This window comes from Pseudophryne corroboree, chromosome 1 (assembly GCF_028390025.1).
Source record: "Pseudophryne corroboree isolate aPseCor3 chromosome 1, aPseCor3.hap2, whole genome shotgun sequence".
NCBI lineage: Eukaryota > Metazoa > Chordata > Amphibia > Anura > Myobatrachidae > Pseudophryne > Pseudophryne corroboree.
The window spans coordinates 700,889,512-700,915,724 of NC_086444.1; the positions used below are offsets into that span (position 1 = coordinate 700,889,512).

Sequence of the window (26,213 nt, forward strand, 5' to 3'; positions counted from 1 at the left end):
TGGCGCGCAGCGCGGCCGCTGCATGGTACTTCTTTTTGCAGTCACTGAAGTCATCTGCCTTCTCATACTCACCCGGATTCTATCTTCCGGCTTTTGTGAGGGGGCGACGGCGCGCCTCCGGGAACAAGCAGCTAGGCGTACCGTAGTGATCGAACCCTCTGGAGCTAATGGTGTCCAGTAGCCTAAGAAGCAGAGCCCTTGAACTCTTAAGTAGGCCTGCTTCTCTCCTCACTCCCACGATGCAGGGAGCCTGTAGCCAGCAGATCTCCCTGAAAATAACAAAACTAAATAAAGTCTTTTGCTGAGAAACTCAGTAGAGCTCCTCAGTGTGCATCCAGTCTCACTGGGCACAGAATCTAACAGGGGTCTGGAGGAGGGGCATAGAGGGAGGAGCCAGTTCACACCCATTCAAAGTCTTATAGTGTGCCCATGTCTCCTGCGGATCCCGTCTATACCCCATGGTTCTTGAAGCATCCCCAGCATCCTCTAGGACATATGAGAAATATAAAATACATTGATACATCTGTACCTGGCTGGTAAACGAGTACTGGAGCACAGTACAAGACTGCCGTTATCGGGAGCAATCTTAAACAGTGTCAAAATATGAAGACAGATTATGTTGTACTGGTTCAGCACTATCACACATAGAAGGTAACGTGTAGCAAGCAGTAGAATCGCTTGCTGTCATTCAAAAGGTAAAGATCCAAGACAAGCAAGTCTCCCAGATACAGCAATTCTGATAAACATCAACTTTTGCTTTATATCCATTGATCTCTATTTACACCTTGATAAAGCATTGTTATCTATGTGAAAAGACTGTTGCTACAGCTAAAGTGCTTCAATATCCAGTAAACTATTCATAAATGAATTGCAAACACATTTCAAATTAAGCAAATATTGCAAAGAAAAATTAAAAGTAACACTTGAAATATCCGATTTAAAAACAAACAAGTTCCTTCTACTGATGTGGGCAGTTATGTCTGCAACCCAATCATCAGAGATGTGCGTTTTCATCAAGTTAATGAACATCTCTAAATAAAGCCCAAAGTCTCCTTTGCAAATGGCTTGAGGTCTTATTGACAAGAGATAGTCTGGAATAAACACTTTTGCCCTTCTAATGTCAAGAAACTAGGGGGGGGGGTAATTCAGATCAGATCGCTGCTGTGTTTTCGCACAGGGGGCGATCAGGTCCTAACTGCACATGCACCGCAATGCGTACGCGCATCAGACAACAACCAGCATCGCCGGTCAGCGACGGGATGGTGCAAAAAATCCAACTGCACGGGCATTCATAAGGTAATTGACAGGAAGAGGTCATTTGTGGGTGGAAACTGACCGTTTGCAGGGAGTGTCCGGAAAAACATTGGCGTTACCAAGCATTTTCAGGGAGGGTGTCCGATGTCAGCTACAGCCCTGATCAGCCTGTTCTCATAGCACTGGAGGAGTAATTCCTGAGCTGCGCACACACACACACTGCAGAAAGTGGATTTTTACAGCTCGGCATACACATGCAATCGCATACTTGCACTGCGAAATTCACACTTCCCCTAGAGGTGGCTACTATCTGATCGCAGGACCACAAAATTAGCAGCCCAGCGATCAGATCTGAATTACCCCCTAGAACAATTGCTCTTGCATCAATTAAGGCTTGCAAACCATCTAGTTCTGCTGGGGTCCACGACTCTATAAAAACATTTCCTTGTTCTCTTTTGTATCCATTTCTTACAATGTCTAGCACTCATTGTCTTTGACTAAACGTGACCATCGGCGGGATGTAATATGGCTCGAGTCCGGCGGCTGTGCGGGATGCCGGACGTAAAAAAGGGACAAGCACTTAGAAGCCATGGTTTTGCACAAATACAGTAGTCCCTTAAAATGAGAGGTTAGCCAAACCATTTTTAAAGACCAGACACTTGCTGCCCAGAGGTGGAATAAGTGGGCTCTTCTAGTCACTAATGCTGTTGCAAAAGATCTTGAAGAAGCAATGGTACCTAGTGATGCGTCACATTAATTCTATTCCTCTTTGTAGAATTCCAATACTTAACAGGGTAGCTGGTTTACCTTTTCCACAATATTCATGTGGGGTGTTCTTTCCCCATACTTGGAGGAGGAATGAAGCTAATGATGCCATACCCGATTTAATGTGATTTCTTACAAAATATGAAGCTTTTTGAAAGCACTTTCCATTTACTACGAATGTGTTATCTAACAGCCCCCCTGTTCAGGAGAAATTGTACTGCTAGCAGACATGTTGGTTACAGCCGTACCTGCTTTATAAACTACACTCCATTTCAGTATCTCATTAAACGGACACATGTGTTCTAAGTCTGCCGTTTCTCCAACTTCTCGCATTCCTTATGCAGCGCATACACTATATAATTATCTGTCAGATCTGCCTGTGCATTGTATATTGATCGTCCAGCATGTTTAGCCTGATGCAATATTTTGTGGCAGACCAACTGACATTTCCCCTGTTCCTTCACATGGGAGGAAAGAGGAAAGGTCTTCCCTCCACGGGAGGAACTCAGATATCATGGTCAATGAGATATCTCACAGTGTATGCCTACTAGATCTGATGGGTGGAAGGCTGTCAGAAAAAAAATTCCTTGTCCAACTGACCATGTATGACCAGCTTTATGAATGAAATCTTTAACCACATGATGGCTTATGGCTGCAATTTACAAAAAGGAATTTTAAGGAGCTTGCACATTAGGCAGCTATCGGGGCAATTCCCCGTTCCCCAATTCTCCCTTCTGCAGACGCTTGGGTTGAAAGATCAGGGAAATTAAACACATCAGAAATTAGATTAGACGATTCAGTCCAAAAAATAAAATAAATGATTGGGATTGGAGAGTCAGAATTGTTAACATCAGCAGAATGGGTAATTGGGCTGTACAATCCTTCTATGAAGAATTTGTGAAGTGCAGGTCTTACCGTTTAGTCATTCTCGTTTGAAAGACTTACACCAGCATTGCAGGGGGGGCGGGAGGGAGACACAAAACACACCCTGACCTATGTTTACTGAAAGATTTAAAGGAAAAAAAAAATCTTATATTTTATTTTTTATTTTTTTAACATGATGCGTATTGAAAGGAAAACATTTAGTGCTATTGCAGAATTTCTGTATCATGTTAAGAGGACCTGAATGTAAATAGGAACCTATACATTTTGAAGAGTAGAGGTTAGCTGGTTTCACCTTAGCACAGAGATATACTATTATTACAGGAATCTCAGGGTAGATCTAACACAGGAATGTTTTTTTCCCCTGTGTAGATTTAAAAATATTTTCTAGTGTTTTTAGGGGCCCATACTCACCAGATAGTCATCTGGGCGAATCCCAAAGAGTTCTCGAAAGTATCGGAAAGCCACTGGTGCATAAGTCTTAAAACGGAAATCTGGGTAATGATGGGCAGGAGTGAGATTACTGCCTTCACTACAAGAGATGCGAGAAATAAATTTGATTAGATTAGGAATTTAGGGAACCACACCACATGCAAAATAGGATTTTAATTACCTACCAGTAAATCCTTTTCTCGTAGTCCATAGAGGAAACTAAGATTCCATTTAGTACCATGGGGTATAGATGGGTCCACTTGGAGCCATGGGCACTTTAAGAATTTGATATTGTTGGCTGGCTACTCCCTCTCTGCCCCTCCTACCAGACTCCATCTAGGAAACTGTGCCCGAGGAGACTGACATACTTTGAGAGAAGGATAGATAAGGAAAGTGGTGAGATTCCGAACCAGCACACAAACAAGAGGAAAGCCATGCTAACCAAACTCGAAACAGGAACAGCAACAGCTGAACCAACAATTCTTAACCAAAGTAACAGTGCAGGAAGAACGAAGAACCGGGCGGGTGCCCAGTATCCCCTACGGACTACGAAAAAAGGATTTACCAGTAGGTAATTAAAATCCTATTTTCTCTTACGTCCTAGAGGATACTGGGGATCCATATAGTACCATGGGGAAGTACCTAAGAATGCCAAATTGATTTCTCACAAATATTTAAAATGCCCGCTCTAATATATATTGTAAACGCCTGCACCTCTTATTACCATATCCCATGAATGTGCGCTATACATCGCAAAACACTGCATCCCATAAGAGAAAACAATACACCCACACATTGGGGTAAATTTACTAAGATTCGTATTTTCCCGTTTCAGGTCAAAGTTCAATCACGAATGACATCGAAAGTGTAAAACTGCAACTTTTTGAATTTGTTACGATGGATTTACTAAGCTGTCGTATTCTGGTTTTTCTTTTCTTCCGATGTCGATGTCATTCGTGTTTTTTTTGTGTTTTTTACGGCAGTGATTAGCAAAACACTGCCGACTTTTTTACAATTAATCTCGGCCGGATCTGTGTGATCCGTGCTGGGGTTCTATTTTTTTTTTTTTTTTTAATTAAACACTGTAAAATTTTTAAAAAAAATTGCGTGGGGTCCCCCCTCCTAAGCATAACCAGCCTCGGGCTCTTTGAGCCGATCCTGGTTGCCGAAATATGGGGAAAAAAATGACAGGGGTTCCCCCATATTTAAGCAACCAGCATCGGGCTCTGCGCCTGGTCCTGGTCCCAAAAATACGGGGGACAAAAAGAGTAGGGGTCCCCCGTATTTTTAAAACCAGCACCGGGCTCCACTAGCTGGACAGATAATGCCACAGCCGGGGGTCACTTTTATATAGTGCCCTGCGGCCGTGGCATCAAAAATCCAACTAGTCACTCCTGGCCGGGGTACCCTGGGGGAGTGGGGACCCCTTCAATCAAGGGGTCCCCCCCCCAGCCACCCAAGGGCCAGGGGTGAAGCCCGAGGCTGTCCCCCCCCATCCAATGGGCTGCGGATGGGGAGGCTGATAGCCTTTGTTGTAAAAGAAAAGATATTGTTTTTAGTAGCAGTACTACAAGGCCCAGCAAGCCTCCCCCGCATGCTGGTACTTGGAGAACCACAAGTACCAGCATGCGACGGAAAAACGGGCCCGCTGGTACCTGTAGTACTACTACTAAAAAAATACCCAAAAAAAGACAAGACACACACACCGTGAAAGTATAATTTGATTACATACATACACATATACATACATACTTACCTTAAGTTCCCACGCAGGTCGGTCCTCTTCTCCAGTAGAATCCAAGGGGTACCTGTTGAAGAAATTATACTCACGAGATCCAGGGGTCCAGGCTCCTCGGGAAATCCAGGGGTAATCCACGTACTTGAAAAAAATAACAAAACGGTGTCCCGACCACGAACTGAAAGGGGACCCATGTTTGCACATGGGTCACCTTTCCACGAATGCCAGAAACCCACTTTGACTTCTGTCTAAGTGGGTTTCTTCAGCCAATCAGGGAGCGCCACGTTGTAGCACTCTCCTGATCAGCTGTGTGCTCCTGTCCTCACTGACAGGCAGCACACGGCAGTGTTACAATGTAGCGCCTATGCGCTACATTGTAACCAATGCTGGGAACTTTCTGCTCAGCGGTGACGTCACTTTAGGTCAACCGCAGGGCAGAAAGTTCCCAGCATTGGTTACAATGTAGCGCATAGGCGCTACATTGTAACACTGCCGTGTGCTGCCTGTCAGTGAGGACAGGAGCACACAGCTGATCAGGAGAGTGCTACAACGTGGCGCTCCCTGATTGGCTGAAGAAACCCACTTAGACAGAAGTCAAAGTGGGTTTCTGGCATTCGTGGAAAGGTGACCCATGTGCAAACATGGGTCCCCTTTCAGTTCGTGGTCGGGACACCGTTTTGTTATTTTTTTCAAGTACGTGGATTACACCTGGATTCCCCGAGGACCCTGGACCCCTGGATCTCGTGAGTATAATTTCTTCAACAGGTACCCCATGGATTCTACTGGAGAAGAGGACCGACCTGCGTGGGAACATAAGGTAAGTATGTATGTATGTGTGTATGTATGTAATAAAATTATACTTTCACGGTGTGTGTGTCTTGTGTTTTTTTGGGTATTTTTTTAGTAGTAGTACTACAGGTACCAGCGGGCCCGTTTTTCCGCCGCATGCTGGTACTTGTGGTTCTCCAAGTACCAGCATGCGGGGGAGGCTTGCTAGGACTTGTAGTACTGCTACTAAAAACAATATCTTTTCTTTGACAACAAAGGCTATCAGCCCCCCCATCCGCAGCCCATTGGATGGGGGGGGACAGCCTCGGGCTTCACCCCTTATCACCCAAGGGCCAGGGGCTTCACCCCTGGCCCTTGGGTGGCTGGGGGGGGGGGACCCCTTGATTGAAGGGGTCCCCACTCCCCCAGGGTACCCCGGCCAGGGGTGACTAGTTGGATTTTTGATGCCACGGCCGCAGGGCACTATATCAAAGTGACCCCCGGCTGTGGCATTATCTGTCCAGCTAGTGGAGCCCGGTGCTGGTTTTAAAAATACGGGGGACCCCTACTCTTTTTGTCCCCCGTATTTTTGGAACCAGGACCAGGCGCAGAGCCCGATGCTGGTTGCTTAAATATGGGGGAACCCCTGTCAATTTTTTCCCCATATTTCTGCAACCAGGATCGGCTCAAAGAGCCCGAGGCTGGTTATGCTTAGGAGGGGGGACCCCACGCAATTTTTTTTAATAAAATAACAACTTTCCCACCCCTTCCCACTGATATACATGCACGGATCTCATGGATCCCTGCATGCCTATCCAATCACGGAAAAAAAAGCAGGTCTGTTTTTTTTTAGCACTTTTTTACGAGTTGTAATTTTTCACGGCAGTGTTTGTTTTTTTTTGCTTTGCACTTCTTAGTAAATTACCGAGATTCATACTTAAACAGCCGCGTTTTGACCGATGGTGTATTCATTCGTAATTTTTTTCTTGGACTTGCAAAAAATTACGAATGCCCTCATCACTGCCGTGATTATTGCTTAGTAAATTACCGAGATGACACTTTGATGAAAAAACGGCATCTCGGTCAAAATCGGGAGCTTAGTAAATTTCCCCCACTATCTGAGTTCCAAAGCTCATTGATGTATATATTTGTTATTAAAAAGGATATGGATTCAATATATATTGCAAAGTACAGTATACCTATAGTTACACTCACACAGTAAGCAGTTAAAACATACAGTTACATACAATTACATACAGTTTCAGTTACAGGCCAGCGATACAATTACCATTCCCTCCAATGCATCTTATGTCTCTCTCTCTCTCTCTCTCTCTGTAAATAAATACAGGAACTGATCTGCCAGCAAGTCCTTCATCCTCTGGTCCCAAAAAGCAACTAAGTTCCTGTGTGATCAATGTGTTATCTAGTTTCTGGGGAAGGGATTCACGATGAGTCACCAGTTCCTTTGTATATGCTAATCAGGTTCAGCCTTGATGACATCCAAAGGGCTGGCTTGAGTTTCCTGTCCACTGTCCTAATAATAAGAATTTACTTACCGATAATTCTATTTCTCGTAGTCCGTAGTGGATGCTGGGGACTCCGTAAGGACCATGGGGAATAGCGGCTCCGCAGGAGACTGGGCACAAAAGTAAAGCTTTAGAACTACCTGGTGTGCACTGGCTCCTCCCCCTATGACCCTCCTCCAAGCCTCAGTTAGGATACTGTGCCCGGACGAGCGTACACAATAAGGAAGGATTTTGAATCCCGGGTAAGACTCATACCAGCCACACCAATCACACCATATAACTTGTGATCTAAACCCAGTTAACAGCATGATAACAGAGGAGCCTCTAGAAAAGATGGCTCACTACAGCAATAACCCGATTTTTTTGGTAACAATAACTATGTACCAGTATTGCAGACAATCCGCACTTGGGATGGGCGCCCAGCATCCACTACGGACTACGAGAAATAGAATTATCGGTAAGTAAATTCTTATTTTCTCTGACGTCCTAGTGGATGCTGGGGACTCCGTAAGGACCATGGGGATTATACCAAAGCTCCCAAACGGGCGGGAGAGTGCGGATGACTCTGCAGCACCAAATGAGAGAACTCCAGGTCCTCCTCAGCCAGGGTATCAAATTTGTAGAATTTTACAAACGTATTTGCTCCTGACCAAGTAGCTGCTCGGCAAAGTTGTAAAGCAGAGACCCCTCGGGCAGCCGCCCAAGATGAGCCCACCTTCCTTGTGGAATGGGCTTTTACAGATTTTGTCTGTGGCAGGCCTGCCACAGAATGTGCAAGCTGAATTGTACTACAAATCCAACGAGCAATAGTCTGCTTAGAAGCAGGAGCACCCAGCTTGTTGGGTGCATACAGAATAAACAACGAGTCAGATTTTCTGACTCCAGCCGTCCTGGAAACCTATATTTCCAGGGCCCTGACAACAACGTCTAGCAACTTGGAGTCCTCCAAGTCCCTAGTAGCCGCAGGCACCACAATAGGTTGATTCAGGTGAAACGCTGAAAACCACCTTAGGGAGAAACTGAGGACAAGTCCTCAATTCCGCCCTGTCCGAATGGAAAATCAGATGAGGGCTTTTACAGGATAAAGCCGCCAATTCTGACACGCACCTGGCCCATGCCAGGGCCAACAGCATGACCACTTTCCATGTGAGATATTTTAACTCCACATATTAAAGTGGTTCAAACCAATGTGACTTTTGGAACCCAAAAACTACATTTAGATCCCAAGGTGCCACTGGAGGCACAAAAGGAGGCTGTATATACAGTACCCCTTTCACAAACGTCTTAACTTCAGGGACTGAAGCTAGTTCTTTTTGGAAGAAAATTGACAGGGCCGAAATTTGAACCTTAATGGACCCCCATTTCAGGCCCATAGACACTCCTGTTTGCAGGAAATGTAGGAATCGACCTAGTTGAAAATTCCTCCGTCGGGGCCTTACTGGCCTCGCACCACGCAACATATTTTCGCCAAATGCGGTGATAATGTTTTGCGGTTATATCTTTCCTTGCTTTGATCAGGATAGGAATGACTTCATCCGGAATGCCTTTCTCCTTCAGGATCCGGCGTTCAACCGCCATGCCGTCAAACGCAGTCGCGGTAAGTCTTGGAACAGACAGGGTCCTTGCTGGAGCAGGTCCCTTCTTAGAGGTAGAGGCCACGGATCCTCCGTGAGCATCTCCTGAAGTTCCGGTTACCAAGTCCTTCTTGGCCAATCCGGAGCCCGAATATAGTGCTTACTCCTCTCCATCTTATAATTCTCAGTACCTTGGGTATGAGAGGCAGAGGAGGGAACACATACACTGACTGGTACACAAACTGTGTTACCAGAGCGTCTACAGCTATTGCCGGAGGGTCCCTTGACCCGGCGCAATACTTGTCGAGTTTTATAAACATGTGGAAGACTTCTGGGTGAAGTCCCCACTTGCTGACAGTGCTATCACATGATTTTCCGCCCAGCGAAGAATCCTTGCAGCTTCTGCCATTGCCCTCCTGCTTCTTGTGTCACCCTGTCTGTTTACGTGGGTGACTGCCGTGATGTTGTCCGAATGGATCAACTCCGGGTGACCTTGAAGCAGAGGTCATGCTGAGCTTAGAGCATTGTAAATGGCCCTTAGCTTCAGGATATTTATGTGAAGTGATGTCTCCAGGCTTGACCATAAGCTCTGGAAATTCCTTCCCTGTGTGACTGCTCCCCAGCCTCGCAGGCTGGCATCCGTGGTAACCAGGACACAGTCCTGAATGTCGAATCTGCGACCCTCTAGAAGATGAGCACTCTGCAACCACCACAGTAGAGACACCCTTGTGCTTGGTGACAGGGTTATCCGCTGATGCATCTGAAGATGCGACCCAGACCATTTGTCCAGCAGGTCCCACTGGAAAGTTCTTGCGTGGAATCTGCCGAATGGGATTGCTTCGTAGGAAGCCACCATTTTTCCCAGAACCCTTTCATTGATGTACTGAGACTTGGCTCGGTTATAGGAGGTTCCCGACTAGCTCGGATAACTCCCTGACTTTCTCCTCCGGGAGAAACACCTTTTTCTGGACTGTGTCCAGGATCATCCCTAGGAACAGACGACGAGTCGTCGGAATCAGCTGCGATTTTGGAATATTGAGAATCCAATCGTGCTGCCGCAACACTACCTGAGATAGTGCTACACCGACCTCCAACTGTTCCCTGGATCTTACCCTTATCAGGGAATCGTCCAAGTAAGGGATAACTAAAATTCCCTTCCTTCGAAGGAGTATCATCATTTCGGCCATTACCTTGGTAAAGACCCGGGGTGCCGTGGACCATCCATACGGCAGCGTCTGAAACCGATAGTGACAGTTCTGTACCATAAACCTGAGGTACCCTTGGTGAGAAGGGTAAATTGGGACATGAAGGTAAGCATCCTTGATGTCCCGAGACATCATGTAGTCCCCTTCTTCCAGGTTCGCAATCACTGCTCTGAGTGACTCAATCTTGAATTTGAACCTCTGTATGTAAGTGTTCAAGATTTTAGATTTAGAATCTGTCTCACCGAGCCGTCCGGCTTCGGTACCACAACAGTGTGGAATAATACCCCGTTCCCTGTTGCAGGAGGGGTATCTTGATTATCACCTGCTGGGAATACAGCTTGTGAATGGCTTCCAAAACTGCCTCCCTGTCAGAAGGAGACATCGGTAAAGCCGACTTTAGGAAACGGCGAGGGGGAGACGTCTCGAATTCCAATTTGTACCCCTGAGATATCACCTGAAGGATCCAGGGGTCTACTTGCGAGTGAGCCCACTGCGCGCTGAAATTCATTGAGACGGGCCCCCACCGTGCCTGATTCTGCTTGTAAAGCCCCAGCGTCATACTGAGGGCTTGGCAGAGGCGGGAGAGGGCTTCTGTTCCTGGGAACTGGCTGATTTCTGCAGCCTTTTTCCTCTCCCTCTGTCACGGGGCAGAATGAGGAACCTTTTGCCCGCTTGCCCACGAAAAGACTGCGCCTGATAATACGGCGTCTTCTTATGTTGAGAGGCGACCTGGGGTACAAACGTGGATTTCCCAGCTGTTGCCGTGGCCACCAGGTCTGAAAGACCGACCCCAAATAACTCCTCCCCTTAATAAAGGCAATACTTCCAAATGCCGTTTGGAATCCGCATCACCTGACCACTGTCGTGTCCATAACCCTCTACTGGCAGAAATGGACAACGCACTTAGACTTGATGCCAGTCGGCAAATATTCCGCTGTGCATCACGCATATATAGAAATGCATCTTTTAAATGCTCTATAGGCAATAATATACTGTCCCTATCTAGGGTATCAATATTTTCAGTCAGGGAATCCGACCACACCAACCCAGCACTGCACATCCAGGCTGAGGCGATTGCTGGTCGCAGTATAACACCAGTATGTGTGTAAATACCTTTTAGGATACCCTCCTGCTTTCTATCAGCAGGATCCTTAAGGGCGGCCATCTCAGGAGAGGGTAGAGCCCTTGTTCTTACAAGCATGTGAGCGCTTTATCCACCCTAGGGGGTGTTTCCCAACGCACCCTAACCTCTGGCGGGAAAGGATATAATGCCAATAACATTTTAGAAATTATCAGTTGTTATCGGGGGAAACCCACGCATCATCACACACCTCATTTAATTTCTCAGATTCAGGAAAACTACAGGTAGTTTTTCCTCACCGAACATAATACCCCTTTTTGGTGGTACTCGTATTATCAGAAATGTGTAAAACATTTTTCATTGCCTCAATCATGTAACGTGTGGCCCTACTGGAAGTCACATTTGTCTCTTCACCGTCGACACTGGAGTCAGTATCCGTGTCGGCGTCTATATCTGCCATCTGAGGTAACGGGCGCTTTAGAGCCCCTGATGGCCTATGAGACGTCTGGACAGGCACAAGCTGAGTAGCCGGCTGTCTCATGTCAACCACTGTCTTTTATACAGAGCTGACACTGTCACGTAATTCCTTCCAACAGTTCATCCACTCAGGTGTCAACCCCCTAGGGGGTGACATCACTATTACAGGCAATCTGCTCCGTCTCCACATCATTTTTCTCCTCATACATGTCGACACAAACGTACCGACACACAGCACACACACAGGGAATGCTCTGATAGAGGACAGGACCCATCTAGCCCTTTGGGGAGACAGAGGGAGAGTTTGCCAGCACACACCAGAGCGCGCTATATATATATATTATATATATATATATATATATATATATATATATATATATATATATATATATATATATATACATATATATATATATATATACATACATATATATATACACACACACACACACACACACACAGGGATAACCTTATAGAAGTGTTTTTCCCCTTATAGCTGCTGTATTTTTAATACTGCGCGTAATTAGTGCCCCCCTCTCTTTTTTAACCCTTTCTGTAGTGTAGTGACTGCAGGGGAGAGCCAGGGAGCTTCCCTCCAACGGAGCTGTGAGGGAAAATGGCGCCAGTGTGCTGAGGAGATAAGGCCGCCGAGAAGGGGGCAGAGCCTATCTCCCGTTTTTCTGTGTATAATGGCAGGGGTTAAATTCATCCATATAGCCCAGGAGCTATATGTGATGCATTTTTTGCCATCCAAGGGGTTTTTATTGCGTCTCAGGGCGCCCCCCCCCCCCCCCCCAGCGCCCTGCACCCTCAGTGACCGGAGTGTGAAGTGTGCTGAGAGCAATGGCGCACAGCTGCAGTGCTGTGCGCTACCTTGTTGAAGACAGGACGTCTTCTGCCGCCGATTTTCCGGACCTCTTCTGGCTCTGTAAGGGGGCCGGCGGCGCGGCTCTGGGACCTATCCATGGCTGGGCCTGTGATCGGTCCCTCTGGAGCTAATGTCCAGTAGCCTAAGAAGCCCAATCCACTCTGCACGCAGGTGAGTTCGCTTCTTCTCCCCTTAGTCCCTCAATGCAGTGAGCCTGTTGCCAGCAGGTCTCACTGAACATAAAAATCTAAAACTAAACTTTTCACTAAGCAGCTCAGGAGAGCCACCTAGTGTGCACCCTTCTCGTTCGGGCACAAAAATCTAACTGAGGCTTGGAGGAGGGTCATAGGGGGAGGAGCCAGTGCACACCAGGTAGTTCTAAAGCTTTACTTTTGTGCCCAGTCTCCTGCGGAGCCGCTATTCCCCATGGTCCTTACGGAGTCCCCAGCATCCACTAGGACGTCAGAGAAAAGAGTGATTTTAGCTTTTATACATTTAATCATAATTATAGGCTGCAATGTCCCACAACTTCACAACAAGCATCAAATTAATCTACACATCAATCTGGTTGCTTCCATAGTAAACATGACCGGTCTATCTTGTTTCGTTCAAATAATACACATATATGACATTACTTCATTATATATAATTTTAAATCATCATGATGTCTGGCGCTTGATATTATTATAGTTATGTACTGTATGAAATAAGTGTCGAATCCATCTCTGTGGCATGTCCGTGTAAATGCGTGTGTTACCATATATTGCTTTGCTCGCTGCGCGTATTTGCAAGTATAGCGACTCATAATGTGTGTAGTTTGTATGTTCTCTTTATGTAATATTTTTTGACTTCGACATACCAAAGCTCCCAAACCAGGTGGGAGAGTGCTGAGGTTCCTGCAGAACTGATTGACCAAACTGAAGGTCCTCAGAGGCCAACGTATCGAACTTGTAGAACTTTGCAAACGTGTTCGAACCTAACCAAGTAGACACTCGGCAAAGCTGTAAAGCCGACAGGCAGCCGCCCAAGAAGAACCAACTGACCTAGTCGAGTTGGCCTGAACAGATTTTGGAACCGGCAAGCCTGCCATAGAATAAGCATGCTGGATAGTGAGCCTGATCCAGCGTGCAATGGACTGCTTTGAAGCAGGACACCCAATCTTATTGGGATCATAGAGAACGAACAGAGTGTGTGATTTCCTGTGACGAGCTGTCCTCTTTACATACACCTTCAAAGCCCTCACAAGATCCAAAGACTTTGGAGTAGCAGATGTGTCCGTAACAGCTGCAACCACAATAGGTTGGTTGATGTGAAAAGCGGACACCACCTTAGGAAGGAATTGCTGACGAGTTCGGAGTTCAGCTCTGTCCTCATGGAAAATTAAGTAGGGGTACTTGTGAGACACACGTTTCGCTGAAGCCAAGGCCAACAGTGTGACTGTCTTCCACGTAAGATACTTAACCTCTACTTCCTGTAAAGGTTCAAACCAGTCCGATTGGAAGAAATGCAGCACCAAATTGAGATCCCAAGGTGCCGTAGGAGGCAAAAAGGGAGGCTGGATGTGCAGAACACCTTTCAAGAATGTCTGGACCGCAGAAAGAGAAAAGCCAATTGTTTCTAAAAGAAAATGGACAAGGCCAAAATCTGGACTTTTATTGAGCCCAGACGTAGGCCCACATCCACGTCCGACTGCAGAAAAAGCAGGAAACGTTCCAGATGAAATTCCACAGCAAAATACTTTCTGCTCTCACGCCAAGAGACTTATTTCTTCCAAATACAGTGGTAATGTTTAGACATTACCCCCTTCCTGGCTTGAATCATAGTCAGGACTTTGTCAGGGATGTCTCTCCTGGCAAGAGTCAGCCATTCAACTTCCATGCCGTCAAACGTAGCAGAGGTAAGTCTTGATAGACGAACGGGCCCCGATGCAGAAGATCCTTGCGAAGAGGTAGAGGCCACGGATCTTCAAGGAGCATCTCCAGGAGGTCCGCGTACCAGGCACTTCTTGGCCAGCCCGGAGCAATGAGAATTACTTGAAACTTTTCCCTTTTTATTCTTTTCAGAATTCTTGGGATCAGAGGAAGTGGCGGAAACACGTACACAATCAGATATACCCATGGCGTTATCAGAGCGTCCACTGCCACTGCCTGTGGGTCTCTCAATGTGGAATACCGATTGAGCTTCTTGTTGAGAAGAGAGGCCATCATGTCAATATGTGGATATCCCCATCGACTTGTCAAGCACCTGAACACCTCCGGGTGAAGGCCCCACTCCCCCGGGTGCAGGTAGTGTCTGCTGAGGAAGTCTGCTTCCCAGTTGTCTACTCCCAGAATGAAGACCGCCTACAATGCAGCAGCGTGTTTTTCTGCCCAGAGGAGAATTCTTGACACGTCAGACATTGCTGCTCTGCATTCGTTCCGCCCTGATTGTCCAACTGGACCTGAATGGCTCAATCCTGTATAAGATAGGAGGCCTGCAGAAGGGCCTGTATATAGCCCTGAGCTCCAAAATGTTGATTGGAAGGACGACTTCCTGACTTGACCATCTTCCTTGAAACTGCACCCCCTGGGTGACTGCTCCCCAACCTCTGAGGCTTGCGTCCGTGGTTAGTAGAATCCAATTTTGAATCCCGAACCATCGGCCCTCGATCAGGTGAGAAGTCTGTAGCCACCACATTAGGGAGACAGACAGACGGATCCTCTGGTGCATGTGAAGGTGTGATCCAGACTAATTGTCCAACAGATCGAGCCGGAAGGGTCATGCATGAAACCTTCCGTACTGAAGAGCCTCGTAAGAGGCCACCATTTTTCCCAGAAGGTGAATGCATAGGTGCACAGATATCCGGGTTGGCTTCAGGACATCCCAAACCAATCGACTGGATTACCAATGCCTTTTCCAACGGAAGAAAAAAAAAACTTTCTGCGACTGTGTCCAGAATTATTCCCAGAAATGGGAACCTCCGAGTTGGCTCTAAGTGAGATTTTGGAAGATTCAGAATTCAGCTGTGATCCAGGAGTAGTTGGGTTGTGAGGCCAATGCTGTTAAAACAACCTCTCCTTGGACGGAGCCTTTATCAGAAGATCGTCCAGGTACGGAATTATGTTCACTCCCTGCTTGGAAATGGGAAACATCTCTGCCATCACAATGGTGAACACCCTCGGCGTCGTGGAGAGACCAAAAGGTAGGGCCTGGAACTTGTAGTGACAGACCTGCAGTGCAAACCATAGATAAGCCTGGTGAGGCGGCCAGATCGGAATTTGAAGGTACGCATCCTTGATATCCAGAGACACTAGGAATTCCCCCTCCTCCAGACCGGAGATCACCTCTCTCAGAGACTCCATCTTGAATATGAACACTCGTAAGTACGGGTTCAATGATTTTAGATTCAGAATCGGCTTTACCGAATCATCCGGTTTCGGCACTACAAACAAGTTGGAATACCACCCCTTGCTTTGGAGATGAGGTGGAACTGGAACAATGACCTGCGTTTGTACCAGTGTTTGACTAGCATCCTGTAAGAGTATACTTGCCTCCTGTGAAACTGGTAAGCCTGATTTGAAGGATCTGTGAGGTGGGAGTTCCTGAAACTCGAGTCTGTACCTCTGGGAAACAAGCTCTATGACCCAGGGATCCTGGCATGATGTTGTCCAGATGTGACTGAAATTATTAGTCAGGCTCCCACCTGCCAGTCTTCTAGGCATCGGGGCCCACCGTCAAGCTGAAGGCTTTGAGGAAGCAGAGCTGGAGCTCTGTTCCTGAGAACCAGCAGTTTCTGGTTTGCGTGGTTTACCTTTAGCGCCTCTGGTGGCTCGAGAGGATCCTCTGGCTTTGCACTTAAACTTAGCAGTCCAAAAGGACTGTAGAGTAGGTCCTGAGTAGGTCTTCCTAGTTGGGGGAGCTGCAGAAGGAAGATATGTAGACTGACACATATTAGCTTTGGAGATCCATTTGTCTAGTTCGTCAAGTAAGGCCTCTCCCATGAAGGGTGGGCCTTCCACGCCATTCCTGGAGTCCGCAGTTCACTGGCGTAACCATAAGCCCCTGCGTGCCGACACTGCCATAGCAGTGGTGCGTGCATTAAGCAAACCCACTTCTTTTATGGCTTCCACCATAAAGTTTGCAGAGTCCTGTATATGTTGTATATGTTGCAGGAGTAAAACAATCTCCCCCCCTAGATAAGGAATCCAACCCCTCAATTAGGTTACCTGACCATCTAGCAATGGCTTTAGTTTCCACGCACATGCTATAGTAGGTCTCTGGGCCACCCCAGCAGCCGTGTACAAGGATTTCAGTGTAGTCTCAATCTTGCGATCAGCAGTGTCTTCAGGGAGGCTGCACCAGGGACAGGCAACACAATTTTCTGTGACAGCCTGGACACTGATGCATCCACTATCGGTGGATTCTCCCATTTTTTCTTATCCTCAGGAGGAAAAAGAAAAGTTGAGATTAACCTTTTAGGGATCTGAAATTTCTTATCAGGATTAACCCACGGTCCTTCAAACAGGGTATTCAATTCCTCTGACACGGGAAAAGTGACTGGGGATTTCTTTTTTAAGGCTTTGTTTGCAATACTGTGTACAGTGTACTGAGACGCAGTTGTGTACTGACTCTGGAGACGCATTCCTCCCAGGTGAGAAGCCGTGCATCTCCATACCCTCATGCCGCCATAATGGCCGGCAACCCGCTAACCGGGACGTCTGCTTAGTACTCGCCACTCTTTCTTCTGGCTGTTAGAGGTGGCAGCGTGCTGCGGGAATGTACGCTCGCTGTGGTGGGGCTTGCGAATAGTTACCTCAGGAGCTAGTGTCCTGTCAGCGGGGAACAAGACCATTAACCCTTTAAGAGGTTGGACCGATCCCCCCCAAGTCCCACGAAGCAGGCAGGCTTGCCTGAAAATAACAAGCAGAAAAATAAATGCAGAAAACGCTTCAGGAGCTTCCATAAGCGTGACCGGCTCCTCCGGGCACATTTTCTAAACTGAGTCTGGTATGAGGGGCATAGAGGGAGGAGCCAGCCCACAATATCAAATTCTTAAAGTGCCCATGGCTCCTAGTGGACCAGTCTATACCCCATGGTACTAAATAGAACCCCAGTATCCTCTAGGACATAAGAGAAAAGGCATTATCCTCACCTGGGAAAGAAGATACTCTCTACTACATAGAAATCTTGCATCAGCACATCCCTCTCTGGTTTTGAACTCAAGTTGCCCACAGTATATCCAATACCCAATTGAATGGCACCTTTTAAGGTTGAAGATGTTGTCTGTAGGATAAAAAAAATAAAAAATATATTGTAATTACTGAGCAATGAACACTAGGTAAAAAAAAAAAAAACCCCACCAAGATTAACTCAGGATTAAGCAATAAGGGAGAAATGTAGAAAGTGGCAGCTTGCAAAAGAAAGCATGTTTTCCTTTGCCGAGTTTAGTTTGTATATTAGACTTTCATAATGTCAAGAATGAGAACAGGGACACGCATGTCTAACACAGCAAGCGAACATACTAATAAAGCAATTTAAAGAATTTTGAGTGTCAGTTTTATAACTTGAAACAGATCCGGTATGATATACCGGCAGGGATGGCGGCATCCAGTCTGCTGGAATCCTGACAGCGAGTCTCCTTGTAGGCTCACCACGCTTCTGGGCTAGTGGTGTGCTTAACTCGCTACAGGTTCTATTCCCACCCAGTTGGTGGCGTGGACACACCAACCCAGAGGGTGTATCATGCGGGTGTCTGGCTTACGGACGTCAAAAATGCCGGCCCCCGGGATTCCGGCGGTCTCCTGAACGCCAGGATTCAGACAGCAGTCATTTTAACTGCATTCTGTTAAAACATCAAGTTTCAACTTCTAAAGCAGACGCTGCTGAAATGCTTTAAAATCATATTAACAGCATGTCGGCATGCAGTGTTCGACTTAAGTGTCCACGTTCTCATTGTTGACATTCTGAGTATCAAAACTGCAACTACAACCCCCTTTGAACAGCATTTCAAATTCCTGCTTACACATATTGAGTGACAGATTAGTAAATTTACACACACATCTATATAATAAAAATCCATTGCTGCTAAAGAAATTATCACCACGTTGGAATGATCTGATAGTTATTACTTCTGTCATCTCCCAACTGTGGCAGTGGTGCACAGTGGAGAGTGATGTTTCGGCGATAAAGAGTTAAGGAGGGAGAAGCACAGTTGGGGAGAAGTATTAGCGCAAGGAAAAGAGACCAGATTAAAAACGGGGAGGGTGGATATATGCATACACATAACAAGTTTGTGCACACAAGAACATCACATGCATGCTTGTTGAACTTCCAATTTGCAAAACAATGAGCCAATAGCCTTTACAGAAGGCTTTCCACTAGATTTAGAACATGACTGTGGGGATTCTCATCATTTGAACACAAAGATCATTATCCAGATCAGCCACTGACATTCCATTCACTCCTAAAGGTGTTAGATTGTTTCTGGGACTTGACTGTGTAGGCTTCACATTGGCCCATATTCCGAGTTGTTCGCTCGCTAGCTGCTTTTAGCAGCATTGCAAACGCTAGGCCGCCGCCCTCTGGGAGTGTATCTTAACTTAGCAGAAGTGCTATCGAAAGGTTAGCAGTTCTGCTAATAAATATTTCCCTGCAGTTTCTGAGTAGCTCCAGACCTACTCCTAGATTGCGATCACTGCAGACTGTTTGGTTCCTGGATTGACGTCACAAACACGCCCTGCGTTCGACCAGCCACTCCCCCGTTTCCCCAGCCACTCCTGCGTTTTCGTCTGGCACGCCTGCGTTTTTTAGCACACTCCCGGAAAACGCTCAGTTAACACCCAGAAACACCCACTTCCTGTCAATCACTCACCGATCAGCAGAGCAACTGAAAAGCGTCGCTCGGCCCTGTGGAAAATTGCATAGTTTTGTGTGAAAGTACTTAACGCGTGCGCCCTACGGCCCATACGCATAACTGCGGTTTTTAGCCTTATCGCGCGCTGCCGTTTTTAGCAGAATTGCGAACAACTCGGAATGACCCCCATTGTGCATAAGGTTAAAACAGTCAAGAACCTTCCCAAAACTGTAGCCACAAATTCGGGAGCATACAATTCTCTAGGATATCACTGGATACTGTGAAATAAACGGTCCCTTTCACTGAAAATAAAGGGCACAGATCAAACAAGCATTCTTCATATACCAAAATTTAGATGCAAATAAATAAATTCAGGCAGGAAGTATTCTTCTGGAATCCTCATCTGTGAGACTGCTAGAGTCCAATGGCGATGCCCTTTAAACCACTGCAACGGACATATGCTATTGAGCATGGCGAGCTCAGACTTTTGTACGGCTGCTCAACCATATAAACCCAATCCATCTTCAGGAGAAATACTGATAACAACAGGCATGTAAGGGTATCATCTTCCACAACAATCAACTTATAGCATGAAGTTAAGCCATCATCACAGCCATTACCTTCACGGAGCGGAGGACAGGCTGAAAGAGAAAGCCCAAAACTGATAATGGGCGTCCCCTATTGCAAACCTAAGAAATGACTGATGAGGCAGCCAAATTGGGATATGGAGATAGGCGTCCTTGATGTCCAAGGACACAATGAACTCTCCTGTCTCCAGCCCTGTAATAACAGAATGAAGTTCCATCTTGAACTTGAAGACACTCAAGAATGGATTCAGAGACTTCAAGTTCAGTATTGGCCCGAACGAGCCATCCAGTATTGGCCTGAGCATTCCGCATCAGCTTGCCACTGTCGAAGCCAGAGTGCTATGTGGGCAGAGAGCCTAATTCAGACCTGATCGCTGTGCTGCTAATTTGTTGTCCTGCGATCAGATAGCCGCCACCCAAGGGGTGTGTAAATTCGCCCTGTGCAAGAGTGCGATCGCATGTGTACGCTGTGCGAAAATGTCCCTCAGTCAGCAGACAGCTGCAAATCCGTTCACAACTCACTCACATCAAATTAATTTTCCAGTGTGTGCAGCCCAGGACTTACTCCTATAGTGCAAAAAGAGCAGGCTGATCGGGACCGGAGCGAACGTCACACACACTCCCAGAAAACTCTTAGGAAAGCCTGCGTTTTCCCTGACACTTCCAGAAAACGGTCAGTTACCACCAAATGGACTCTTCCTGTCAAATCAGCTTGCGAATTGCTGTGCGAACGAAATTTTTCACCATCTTGTCGCTGTTTGGCGACGCACGTGCGCATTGCGGTGCATGCACTGTCAATTGATAATCACCCACTGTGCAAAAACGCACAACAGTAATCAGGTCTGAATTGGGCCCAGAGACAGCTAATGCAGAAATCGTAGGTGGATAGTTTGTATAGTCGCCGCCTCCAGGGAGAGTGTAAATTCGCCATGCAAGTGTGCGATTCCATGTGTACGCAGAGCTGCAAAAATCCATTGTGTGCAGTCTCTGCGCAGCCCAGGACTTACTCCTAAAGTGCGATCAGAACAGGCAGATTGGGGACGGATTGGACGTCAGACACCCTCCCTGAAACGCTTGGACACACCCGTGTTTTTCCGGACACTCAGTAAACGGTCAGTAACCACCCAAAAACGGCTTTCTCCTGTCACTTTGCAAACTGATTTTTCGCCCCATCCAGTCACTGATTAGTGATGCCCTTTGTTGTTGTCATCCGACGCGTGTGCGCATTGTGGTGAATAAGCATTTAGTACCTGATCGCCCGCTGTGCAAAAACGCACTGTTGCGATCAGATCTGAATTACCCCCATAATCCATTATAGGAACGGAGAGTAGGAGATTCTGCACCATCTAGGTAAACATGATGAGAATGAAAAAAAAAAAAAAAAAAAAGAAGAATAGTAGCTACTTTCCTGAGGCGACTGAACAGATTAACAGCCATCTACTTGGCGATCCATATAGAGGGAGCAGCGCACAACAGCCATCAGGTCTGTTAAAACTTGGTGAATAAACCTGGAGAACTTTTTGCTGCGATCAACTAGTACACGCCTATGGGGGAGTGTATTTTAGCTTAGCAGGGCTGCAATCGCTTGTGCAGTCCTGCTAAGCTAAAAAAATTTCAAGCAGAAGACGACCAGCCCTATACCTACTTACCCTGTGCGACGATCCCTGCGATGCTGGAGCCGGCTTTGACGTCAGACATCCGCCCTCCGTTCTCCTGGACACGCCTGCGTTTTCCTTACCACTCCCCAAAAACAGCTCCAAACGGTCCGGATCCGCCCTGGAACGCCTTCTTCTTGTCAATCTTCTTTGCGGTCGGCTCACATGCGCATTCCGCACCCGTTCGTACCGCAGCGATAAACCGCTGCGTGCGAACGGGTCGGAATGACCCCCTATGTTCGTTGATCTCGTCCACACAGGAAACTAGGCCTGTGATGTAAGCAATCCTATTTTCTGAACATATTCCTATTTTTTTTTCTGAAATCTCCTATAATCTGTATTTTTAAATACAATCATATATACTTTGTAACTGTAAACTCTAATTTATAATTGAAATTAAATCCTAATTTCTAGTTCTGATTTTCTGTGTACTTGGACTGACGGCCTTGAAAGGCCTATGCTACGGATTTTGAAAAAGTGTATACTGTGAGCAGAACCAAAAGGGCCAAAAGAAGCAATATTACCCCAAATCCCTTTGGTAGTGGCAACTACTGTGTCTGAAGTAACCCATAAATTACTGGCAGCGATTCTCAGATTGACGTATCCGGAGAATCTGGTGGCCAATCGTGACACTCCATATAATGTCTAATTGAAGATAAAAAAAAAAAAAACAATTTATTCACCGGTAATTCTATTTCTCGTAGTCCGTAGTGGATGCTGGGAACTCCGTAAGGACCATGGGGAATAGACGGGCTCCGCAGGAGACTGGGCACTCTAAAGAAAGAAAGGAAGGATTAGGTACTATCTGGTGTGCACTGGCTCCTCCCTCTATGCCCCTCCTCCAGACCTCAGTTGGGGAAACTGTGCCCGGAAGAGCTGACATTACAAGGAAAGGATTTTTGGAATCCAGGGTAAGACTCATACCAGCCACACCGTACAACTTGTGATAACTTTACCCAGTTAACAGTATGAACAACAACTGAGCCTCACTCAACGGATGGCTCATAACAATAACCCTTATTTAAGCAATAACTATATACACGTATTGCAGAAAGTCCACACTTGGGACGGGCGCCCAGCATCCACTACGGACTACGAGAAATAGAATTACCGGTGAGTAAATTCTTATTTTCTCTGACGTCCTAGTGGATGCTGGGAACTCGGTAAGGACCATGGAGATTATACCAAAGCTCCCAAACGGGCGGGAGAGTGCGGATGACTCTGCAGCACCGAATGAGCAAACACAAGGTCCTCCTCAGCCAGGGTATCAAACTTGTAGAACTTTGCAAAGGTGTTTGAACCCGACCAAGTAGCCGCTCGGCAAAGCTGTAAAGCCGAGCCCCTCGGGCAGCCGCCCAAGAAGAGCCCACCTTCCTTGTGGAATGGGCTTTTACTGATTTTGGATGCGGCAATCCAGCCGCAGAATGAGCCAGCTGAATCGTGCTACAGATCTAGCGAGCAATAATTTGCTTTGAAGCAGGAGCACCCAGCTTGTTGGGTGCATGCAGGATAAACAGCGAGTCAGTCTTCCTGACTCCAGCCGTTCTGGAAACATATATTTTCAAAGCCCTGACTACGTCCAGCAACTTGGAGTCCTCCAAGTCCCGAGTAGCCGCAGGCACGACAATAGGTTGGTTCAAATGAAACGATGATACCACCTTTGGGAGAAATTGGGGACGAGTCCGCAATTCTGCCCTGTCCATATGGAAGATCAGATAGGGGCTTTTACATGACAAAGCCGCCAATTCTGACACACGCCTAGCCGATGCTAAGGCCAACAGCATGACCACTTTCCACGTGAGATACTTTAGTTCCACGGTCTTAAGTGGCTCAAACCAGTGGGATTTCAGGAAATCCAACACAACGTTAAGATCCCAAGGTGCCACTGGTGGCACAAAAGGGGGCTGAATATGCAGCACTCCCTTAACAAACGTCTGAACCTCAGGCAGTGAAGCCAGTTCTTTTTGAAAGAAAACTGATAGGGCCGAAATCTGGACCCTTATGGACCCTAATTTTAGGCTCATAGACACTCCTGACTGTAGGAAGTGCAGGAATCGACCCAGCTGGAATTCCTCTGTAGGGGCCGTCCTGGCCTCACACCAAGCAACATATTTTCGCCATATACGGTGATAATGCTTTGCTGTCACGTCCTTCCTAGCCTTTATCAGCGTAGGAATAACTTCATCCGGAATGCCTTTTACCGCTAGGATCCGGCGTTCAACCGCCATGCCGTCAAACGCAGCCGCGGTAAGTCTTGGAACAGACAGGGCCCTTGTTGCAGCAGGTCCTGTCTGAGAGGCAGAGGCCATGGGTCCTCTGTGCGCATTTCTTGCAGTTCCAGGTACCAAGTCCTTCTTGGCCAATCCGGAACAATGAGTATTGTTCTCACTCCTCTTTTTCTTACAATTCTCAGCCCCTTTTGTATGAGAGGAAGAGGAGGAAACGCATATACCGACTGGAACACCCACGGTGTCACTAGCGCATCCACAGCTATCGCCTGAGGGTCCCTTGACCTGGCGCAATATCATTTTAGCTTTTTGTTGAGGTGGGACGCCATCATGTCCACTTGTGGCAGTTCCCACCGATTTGCAATATGTGTGAAGACTTCTTGATGAAGTCCCCACTCCCCCTGGTGGAGGTCGTGTCTGCTGAGGAAATCTGCTTCCCAGTTGTCCACTCCCGGAATGAACACTGCTGACAGTGCTTGTACGTGATTCTCCGCCCAACGAAGAATCTTTGTGGCTTCCGCCATTGCCACCCTGCTTCTTGTGCCGCCCTGGCGGTTTACATGGGCGACCGCCGTGATGTTGTCTGACTGAATCAGCACTGGTTGGTCTCGAAGCAGGGGCTCCGCTTGACTCAGGGCGTTGTATATGGCCCTTAGTTCCAGTATATTTATGTGCAGACAAGTCTCCTGACTTGACCACAGCCCTTGGAAGTTTCTTCCCTGAGTGACTGCCCCCCATCCGCGGAGGCTTGCATCCGTGGTCACCAGGACCCAGTCCTGTATGACGCACCTGCGGCCCTCGAGAAGATGAGCACTCTGCAGCCACCACAGAAGAGACACCCTGGCCCTGGGGGACAGGGTGATTAACCGATGCATCTGAAGATGTGATCCGGACCATTTGTCCAGTAAGTCTCATTGGAAGGACCTCGTATGGAACCTGCCGAAGGGAATGGCCTCGTATGAGGCCACCCTCCTTCCCAGGACTCGAGTGCAGTGATGCACTGACCCCTGTTTTGGTTTTAATAGATTCCTGACCAGTGTCACGAGCTTCTGAGCTCTCTCTATCGGGAGATAACCCTTTTCTGGTCTGTGTCTAGGATCATGCCTAGGAGAAGCAGATGAGCTGTAAGTACCCACTGCGACTTTGGAATATATAGAATCCAGCCGTGTTGCCGTTATACTTCCAGAGAAAGTGATACGCTGTTCAGCAACTGCTCTCTTGATCTCGCTTTTATGAGGAGATCGTCCAAGTACGTGATAATAGTGACACCTTGCTTCCGCAGGAGCACCATCATTTCCGCCATTACCTTGGTGAACATTCTCAAGGCAGTGGAGAGACCAAACGGCAACCTCTGAAATTGGTAATGACAATCCCGTACCGTAATTCTGAGGTACGCCTGATGAGGTGGATAAATGAGGACCTGAAGGTATGCATCCTTTATGTCCCGAGTCACCTTTCAGGCTTGCAATAACCGCTCTTAGCGATTCCAACTTGAACTTGAACCTTTTCAGGTACATGTTCAGGGATTTTAAATTCAATATGGGTCCGACCGAACAGTCAGGATACGGGACTATAACATGGTCGAATAATAACCCCCTCCTTGTTGAAGGAGGGAAACCTTGACCACCACCTGGTGAAGATACAATTTGTGAATTGCAGTTAACACTGTTTCCCTCTCGTGGGGGGAAGCCGGCAGGGCCGTCGGTGAGGAGGCATCTTCTCAAAATCCAGCTTGTATCCCTGAGACACAATAACTATTGCCCAGGGATCTAACAGGGAGTGAACCCACTTGTGGCTGAACTTACGAAGGCGTGCCCCCACCAGGCCCAGCTCCGCCTGTGGAGCCCCAGCGACATGCGGTGGATTTTTGTAGAGGCCGGGGAGGACTTCTGTTCCTGGGAACTAGCTGTGTTGTGCCGCTTCTTTCCTCTGCCCCCACCTCTGGCAAGAAAGGACGCACCTCGGACTTTCTTGTTTCTTTATTTGAAAGGCTGCATTTGATAATGTCGTGCTTTCCTAGGCTGTGCAGGAATATAAGGCAAATATCAGAATTACCAGCTATAGTTGTGGAGACCAGGTCCGAGAACCCTTCTCCACACAATCCTCAGCCTTCCATATGCCTCTTAAGTCGGCATCATCTGTCCATTGCATATTCTACAGGACACGTCAAGCAGAAATCGACATAGCTTTGACTCTAGGACCCAGTATACTCATGTCTCTTTGGGCATGTTTTATATATATTTATATATATATATATATATATATATATATATCCTACCCTGGGGAGACTCGGCTGGGTAGGATGCATATCCCCAGTGTACACAGGACGTGTGAGATACCT

At 47.0% G+C, this 26,213-nt stretch overlaps 1 protein-coding gene across 6 annotated transcripts in view; it reads right to left on the reverse strand.

Annotated features, from left to right (window-relative positions):
- Window positions 1–26,213, reverse strand: part of PIP5K1C (phosphatidylinositol-4-phosphate 5-kinase type 1 gamma) — a 336,412-nt gene that overhangs the window by 289,047 nt on the left and 21,152 nt on the right. For 5 of the 6 annotated variants that reach the window (XM_063914840.1, XM_063914837.1, XM_063914838.1 and 2 more), the window contains exons 4-5: window positions 17,702–17,832; window positions 3,316–3,433 (exon numbers count right to left, since the gene is read on the reverse strand). In XM_063914840.1, the coding sequence (XP_063770910.1) occupies window positions 3,316–3,433; window positions 17,702–17,832 (249 nt within the window). The remainder of the gene's footprint in view (window positions 1–3,315; window positions 3,434–17,701; window positions 17,833–26,213) is intronic. The other variant, XM_063914841.1, reaches the window with a different exon arrangement.